Source organism: Coregonus lavaretus, assembly GCF_964263955.1.
Source record: "Coregonus lavaretus genome assembly, chromosome: 40".
Classification (NCBI taxonomy): domain Eukaryota; kingdom Metazoa; phylum Chordata; class Actinopteri; order Salmoniformes; family Salmonidae; genus Coregonus; species Coregonus lavaretus.
In genome coordinates, this window is record NC_140027.1 from 8,584,353 (window position 1) to 8,592,899 (window position 8,547).

An 8,547-nucleotide genomic window follows, 5' to 3' on the forward strand; every position below is an offset into this window, starting at 1 on the left:
AAGAAAAGCAAATTTTTTGTCCATCAAAATTACTTCATTAAATAGTACCCGCAAAACACCAGTCTCAACGTCTACAGTGAAGAGGCGACTCTGGGATGCTTGCAAAGAAAAAGCCATATCTCAGACTGGCCAATAAAAAGAAAAGATTAAGATGGGCAAAAGAACAGACACTGGATTTTTTCTATGCAACTCTGCCTAGAAGGTCAGCATCCCGGAGTCGCCTCTTTACTGTTGATGTTGAGAATGGTTTTTTGCGGGTACTATTTAATGAAGCTGCCAGTTGAGGACCTGTGAGCATCTGTTTCTCAAACTAGACACTAATGTATTTTTCCTCTTCCTCAGTTGTGCACTGAGGCCTCCTACTCCTCTTTCTATTCTGGTGAGAGCCAGTTGCGCTGTTCTGTGAAGGGAGTACTACACAGCGTTGTACGAGATCTTCAGTTTCTTGGCAATTTCTCGCATGGACTAGCCTTCATTTCTCAGAGCAAGAATAGACTGACGAGTTTCAGAAGGTTATTTGTTTCTGGCCATTTTGAGCCTGTAATTGAACCCACAATTGCTGATGCTCCAGATACTCAACTAGTCTCAAGAAGGCCAGTTTTATTGCTTCTTTAAATCAGCACAACAGTTTTCAGCTGTGCTAACATAATTGCAAAAGGGTTTTCTAATGATCAGTTAGCCTTTTTTAAATGATAAACTTGGATTAGCAAACACAACATGCCATTGGAACACAGGACTGATGGTTGCTGATAATGGGCCTCTGTAGATATTCCATTAAAAATCAGCCGTTTCCAGCTACAATAGCCACATTAACAATGTCTACACTGTATTTCTGATCAATTTGATGTTATTTTAATGGACAAAAAAATTGATTTTCTTTCGAAAACAAGGACACATCACAGTTTGACCCCAAACTTTTGAACGGTAGTGTATATAAATAAAATGTGGATTAGGCACAAGGAAGGCGAACTATAACTATACTAAAACTCAGTGTTCATCTTTTGTCTTCTTCATATAAATACATATGCATCATAATAACTCAGTCTTCATCTTATGTGTATTCTTTGCCTTGATTCGTTACTGATAGTGACGACGTATCCTTCCTTCCACTTATACTGCGTTTTCAAAATACCCCTCCATATACCCCTCAAGAGAGGCATAATTAGTCATGTCAAACTGTGTAGAATTGCAGGAAATGTTTTAAAATGTGAAATAAATTGTGGAGGGAGGACCCACAGACCCCACGTCTACTGTTCGCCCCCTCCAATATCTAACCCACAATTTCACCCCTTTTCTATCCAACATTCCTCTCCCTACACATCTCTGATAGTATGCTCTAGTATTTACGGGGATCTTTATATGGAAGGTATACTAAATTCAGAATGAAGATGTCACAGTATGACTGGCAGCTGAAATTGGATAGAAAATGAGAGGCATGTAATCTGTGGCTACAGACCACATGCCTAGTGGTTGCAATGCAGACGGCGTGAGGCAACACACTTTATTAATATTCTCCAGACACACACCATCACCACTACTACTATAGGACAGGAGAAGCTTCCAGGAGAAACTTCTTTGGACTACCAAAACCAGTATTCAATTCAAAAGTTGTTACTGGAGGATTTGAGAAAACATTAGTTCATTAGGGTAGACTAGAGGAACAATTTGTACCTGGTGACATAGTTCAACAGCATTTGTACTTTTGCATCCCGAAAGATAGTTACATTTCTGTACGGAAATGTTACGTAAACAGCTGTTCCATAACCACATTGCCAAACCTACTGCCAAAATAAATAAAATAAAATAAAACTGCCACACAGGGATAAAACAAAAAGTAAGCTCAAATTGCTCCAACCTCTGCACCCTTTTGCTGATAAGAATAGGATGTGATAAGGCTTCCCTAATCTTACCTCGCCTGCCTATAACCCCCAAAACACACACAACACGCACACAATCACATAAAATCCAATCATCTAAGAAACCTGTTGATAGTTTTGATTGGTCCTCAATGGGGCATCAAGACTGACTTTGTTAGTGACAATTTTCTACTGGATAAATTCTTGTCTTGAAGTTGTAGACTACACTTAGAATCTTTTGAGTTTTTTGTGTGTGTGATTTTTTGGGACAGTCTTTTCAAACCTCAATTAGGGCAAATGTACTGTACATAGTCATGATGTCAAACCGTTAAACAGCAACGGGTGGGGCCTTGCCATTGACACTGCTAAAGCGAACTTCGTGCCAAAGGCCCACCGTCTGGACGCACAGGTTCAGCCATTCGAGCACACTGTTCCCTCAGGTGGTCCACTGACACCTGGGAAAACGCATGCAAACTCCACATATGTTTATGACATCGTCCCCATACAAAATGGTCAGATCTCAGTTCCTCTATCAGCGGAGAGATGGAGCAGATGGTGCTTCACTTGGTCACTGCCAAACATAGAGAATGAGTTCCCTCGCCGTCACAAAGAGAGTGACTATGCTCTTTAACCAAGTCAACCAAACCGGGGAAAAAGGGAACAGGGCACTCTGTGACCTTGTGCGGTGCTTTCACATGCGCTCCCCTGTCGACAGATATCCGAAACGTGAGCAGGTCTGTGTGGCCAAGTTGATAGAGGCAGAATGTGGACCCATGCAATGCCACTATTGAACTGAAGTAAAGGAAATCCATCTTCCATTAGTCATGTCACAATCCCATTTGGGCTACAGGCCAACGCCATCTCTGCCCTGTGACTTACCAATCACTTGGGAAAAAGCCCCAATGGTTTATGTATTGTACAGGTTGGTCGCCTTTGAGTCCCTCAAAGTTTGGGGCAGTTCAAGTCAGGATCGAGGCCTTAGAACGAAAGAGACTGTCTATAAGTGCAGTATTATTCATGTAATGACAAGCTTCATGTCACTGGTGATAGACAATAAGCCAATGCAATGAGGTATCTCTTTGTTGACGTTCAAACAACCTTTCGGTAGAGGGGAAAATGACCTAACTAACAGCAACTATTTGGCTCCAATAGTCATCTCGTCTCTGCTTCATTTTGCCGTAGTTGAGCTGAACCCTGCCGGCTCGTGGAAGGGGAGGGTTGATATGAAATCGATCCAGGGCAGTAATGGGGCTGGGAAGCCGGGGACAGTTGTGTTGACCTTTCCTCAATGTCATTTTCCATTTTCTCCCCTCGGTGGCATTATTGACAGCTCAGAGTTTGCTGGTTCTGGGGCGTCATTACTGTGATCAATACAACTAGCCAACCCAACCTCTGGAAACGGGGGAGGGGGGATGTGCACATGCACAATTGGGGGAATGCTAGGCAAGGCAACACCTCACAAACTTGCTGTCTAGAACAGTACAGCTGAGTTTTATTGCACTGCCAAACATAAAACTGTGCCTGCTATAAAAAATATATATACATAAAACTGGACCACTATTAGCCATATGGATACATATAATAAAACAGTCTTTAACAGTTGTGTCCTGTACTGTATGTAGCTGGAATTTGCAGGAACACTGTTGTGTAACTACTCTGGCCTGTTGCTCGAGGGTACTAAAACTTGTGATATCATTTGAGAACTTGAGCATCCCACGTATCCTTTTGTGCACACATGAAAAGTTGCCAAGACGACTTTGTCCCAACGTTCCCACCTTTCAATCATGTTCAATTGCTTAAGAAATGTCAACGCCAACAGTTATGGTTTGAAGTAACCTGCTTCTTTTAGCACTTTCAGTTTGGATAAACATTTCACAAGCTCAAACTATTAGATTTCCTTTTATATTACCATCTGAGTCATGTGTTTACCTATAGGGGTGTGAGCGTACCATAAATCATTGTAAGAAAAGATAGCCTACTCCTTCAGGTCATGGGTTATTACCAAATCTCTACACGAAGGATAAAGAACATTAAGCTATGAGCAACAGAACCTTTATTGCCAAATCTCCAAGGTGTACTCACCAAAGAACATATGCCTATAGAACGTGTAGGCCAGTGCCATTTTAATATTAGGGACAAGTATTTTTTTCCAGGATTTCAGAAATGTAGCATTTGTTGGGCTAATATGTTGGATAGACATCGAAAGAGGTTACAGAAGACAGAAATGCTAAAAGTGTCCCATTTTTTCTGAATTCTCCCTACAGCATGTATGACTGTCATTCATATTCCATTCGCCCAGCTCAGTGTAACATCAATAGGTTCCGGGTACTACATGATAATCGAATTTGCCCTATACCCATCATGAAAGTTTATATCGTCAGTTTATACCGTAGGTGCACAGGTCGAGAGACAAATTGGAGTAATCAAAGTGACACATTCAATACCGCCTTGCACAATCTTGCCTGCAACTAGCTGATCTGTTCACCCACACAGTTCACTTTCATAGCAGCCACATACAGAATCATCACTTAACTTAATTCCTTCTCATATCTACGCTCCTCCTCGCACATTTTCCCTTCGCTTGTGGATTTCAGTGCACAACACAACAGATATCTGTGACCAGGCACAAAAAAACCTCCCCAAGCCAAACCTTCCTAACATAACCGCTAAACAGCCTACATCGTTGTCACCACATTAACGTATTAGTCAACAAACTAGAACTAACACGTTAGTAAACCCAAAATGTAATCCATGTGTACAATCACGCAGTAGTGTACAGCAAGCAGTTGGCGGGCCCCGGTGGCAATAAATTAATAAAACCAAAAGCTTATCTTGATTTGGAAGAGTTCCAGTGTTGGAAAGCCTTAGCTAGCTAGTTAACATAAATAGCATTCCTCTCTATTTGAGTCAGGTTATTGAGTAGGCTAAATTAGCTGCATTAGCTAAGTAAGTGAAAGGTAAACGAAGAAGAAAACATACAACAAAATATAGCTAGCTCTCTCTCTGCTTCTTCTCCTTAATTTTTTAAGACATTATTTGTTCAAAACTGTTCAACTATTGTTTTCCTCTCTTTTTGAGTCAACTACTCACCACACTTTATGCACTGCAGCGTAGCGAATGCTTTCAGTACAAGATTCATTCTCTGATTATTTGATTGGATGACCAACATGTCAGTTTGTACTGCAAGAGCTCTGATAGGTTAGAGGCCTCTGGAAGTCGTCATAATTACTGTATAAGTCTATGGAAGAGTGTGAGAACCATGAGCCTCCTAGGTGTTGTATTGAAGTCAATGTACCCAGAGGAGGACGGAAAATAGCTGTCCTCCGGCTACACCATGGTGCTACCCTAGAGGGTGCTGTTGAGGCTACTGTAGACCATTGCAAACAGTGTGTTTTAATCAGTTATTTGGTAGGGATGGACATGAGTACTCGAACGGACATGGCGCTTCCTAGAGCATGGCACTTGCATTGCTAGGGTTATCGGTTCAATTCCCACAGGGGACCAGTCTGAAAAATGTTGTAGGTCTGCGAAATTACTAAAATGTAAACTGTATGTATAAAACAGTTCTTCTCCCTAAATTCCCTTTCCCACCGTGTCTCACTCATTCAGTTGCGTTCCAACCGCTCCCTCAATTATCAAACGGAATCATTAAGCCTAGACCAACTAAATCGAATGTATGTATATCGAAAAGTCCGATTTTGGTTTGTAACCCTGAAAAAATTATTTCAACTCACCAAATTGAGCCACATAAAAAATAAAATAATAATCACTCTTTGAGAATAACTGTTCCAGAAACGAGATCTGCATCACTTCGCACTATTCTGTTCTATTTTATTCTATTACATCATGCTTTTTAAAAACTATAAAATAGGTGTGTCTTGACTGTGATAAGGCCTTGGGAAATAAAAGCGTCTTGGCTGCTAAATTAACAAAACAAGGCTATGCCATTGCACAGCCATAGGATTCTACAAGCAAACACTACTGCTGAGGTTACTACCTTTTTGAAGATTGTGTTCCACGATATAATATAACCAGTTGATATTACAGTTTCAATAAATTAATCTTAAAATGGCACTTAAAAAATTTTTTTACTGGGGCATTTTAGCAATTAGAATTTGTTACCTGCAATGGTTATGATAAATGATGCATCGTACATTTATCTATATGCCCATCCCTATTATTTGGTGAAATGTGAAAATATTTAGTACCTATAGTGTTTTCAAAAGATTATAACTTGTTTTATGTTTCACTATAAAAAATAATAATAATGAAATTCACTGAATAGGATGGTCCTCCACTTCCTTCTCTGTGGAGGTTACATTTAGGCTACAATAGGATACCTATTTTGAAAACAAAAAATGTGTAGGCCTATAAGACGGAATGGACTTTACATGAGAAAATGGCTTGTGTGAAAATGGCTTTACCTGTAGAAATACGTTGGAGGGAGAAGAAAATAAAACAACCTGTGTATTAAAACATATAATTTCCAGTGAAGGCCTATGTATTATTATTGCAGCAGAATCCATGAATAACCTATTAATAGCCTAACGTAATGTACAAGGTCCTTATAATAAAATAAATATTTAAATGTAGATCGGGATTTTTTCTAAGGACGGAAATGTTAACTATCATTCGGTGACTGCAGTAAAATGCGACGTATCATTAGAGACTGAATAAACGGCATTAACTTTCCAACTAGGATATTTTATCCTACTTAGAAAATAATTAAATATTCGCATAAACTCTGCCAACGCCGCGCGCACCCCGTCCGCCTTTGCGGTTGGTATTTTTATGAATGAAGGACAGTATGCAAATTAGAGCTATTCACGAAAAGAAATGGCGGATATGGCATATCAGTCCTCCACAAAGAAAGACTTTATAGCCAACAGCGTCAGAATGCAAACGAAAGCTACTTTTCCGTGACCGTGCACCCACATAATTTACATTGTGGTCAACATACAAAGTTATTATACTTCTACAGTGTTATTTGCACGGCAAATGGTGATATGAAGTGCATTTGTTAAAACTATTCACTGTAAACTCTTTACAAAATGTTTCCGATCCAACCCCTCCCCCTCGGCCCCTTTCTCCCTCTCTCAAGACTGGACTCGTTCAGGAGGGCGAGGGGGCCTAAACATCCCGCTCCTCTGTCCACTAACGTTACATTGTAACAAAGCATTTTCAATTTGGGGGAAAAACTTTAGGTCCACTCTCCTCATCCATCTCAGTATCCCATCAACAGACATGCATGACATGGGTATAATTAGAGAAAACGTATCACATGCAAAATAAGAATTAAGGCTACTTTTCTTGAAGTAGCTATATGCTACTCACTCGTCTGGGTGTGTTTCCTCGGTCATTTTTTCGTTTCACCTACAATAATATCCCACCGAGGGTACATAGTGCGGTGTCTTCATTTTTGTCTTGCCCTCTTCGTCCAACACCTCGATCACACACGGTAGCTGCCTAGTTTTCTGACTGTTTTTTCTGTTTGTTTGCGTTCTTTCTCGCTTCTCTTTTTCGTCTCTCAGCGCTTCACTACAATTATTCGAGCACATATACGAGAGTGTAAATCCCTTTGGAATACCTCCACCGATTTAATCCCGTCGCGCCCCATGCTGAAATGCGGTAATTGAAATCGTGCGTTGATGTCGGTGAGGATGGCCCCGTACGAGCCCCATCTCTGGTTACTCCATGTTGGATTCTGTAGGCAGAAGCCAACGCCGCCGACACTGGAAGTGTGGGGGGGGCTTGCGGAAGCGATGACGTCAGACCCGAAGGCCGGCAGTCAGTATAGGATTTTTAGGGATGTCCGGGGGGGGGGGGGCTGCTGCTTTGTATTTTATGAAGATGTGGATACAGGGTTAATGATACCTAATGTAGCCTATTTATGAACTAGTGAGTAACCTGAATACCTCAATCATGATTATCATGCATTCATAACAGCTGAAGTTACTGGAATACAACATATCTTTGATAGCACCATCATCAATTATTTGCCAAACACATCTGTCATTCACTGACACAATAGTTGATAAGAAAAAATATATTTGAGGGGTCTTGAGTGAAGAGCAGCTGTATTAGATAGTTTTCAATTAAGGTCATTGTATCTCATTACTGCTGTTTCAGCCTTAGTGACAATGAAAATATATGTTCAATTTCTCACACAGAGAAGGCTCAATGAACCATGGTCCAAACTACAATAGTTGTCTTCTACCACCAACTAGTGGTCACCATATGCTTTACATTCATTTGCCGTTCACGTCTGTCCAGATTACATTTTAGCAGTGGTGGAAAAAGTACAAATATAATAATATAATAAAAGTAGCCAATAGTCATACTTGAGTAAAAGTAAATGTAATTGCTATACATCAAATTCCTTATACTAAGCAAACCAGACAGCACGTTTTCCTTTTTATTTACGGACAGACAGGGGCACACTCCAACACTCCAACACTTAGACATAATTTACAAACGCAGTATTGATGTTTAGTGAGTCCGCTAGATCAGAGGCAGTAGGGATGACAACGTGTTAAATTAATAGGTGCGTGAATTGGACCATTATTCTGTCCTGCCTGAGCATTCGATATGTACTTTTTGGTGTCAGGGAAAATGTATGGGAGTAAAAAGTACATATTTCCTGTAGGAATGTAGTGGAGTAAAAGTAAAAGTTGTCATATATAAATAGTAA

The 8,547-nt window shown here is 40.3% G+C and overlaps 1 protein-coding gene across 4 annotated transcripts in view; it reads right to left on the reverse strand.

Moving 5' to 3' along the window:
* LOC311113678 (sprouty-related, EVH1 domain-containing protein 2-like) overlaps positions 1 to 7,564 on the reverse strand; it is a 28,722-nt gene extending 21,158 nt beyond the window's left edge. For 2 of the 4 annotated variants that reach the window (XM_084156969.1, XM_084156968.1), the window contains exon 1: positions 7,191 to 7,536. In XM_084156969.1, coding sequence (XP_084013095.1) covers positions 7,191 to 7,216 — 26 coding nt within the window. In that variant the 5' untranslated portion in view covers positions 7,217 to 7,536. Of the gene's footprint in view, positions 1 to 7,190 lie in introns of all 4 variants that reach the window. The other 2 variants (XM_084156966.1, XM_084156967.1) reach the window with 2 other exon arrangements.
* Positions 7,565 to 8,547: the final 983 nt, after the last annotated feature.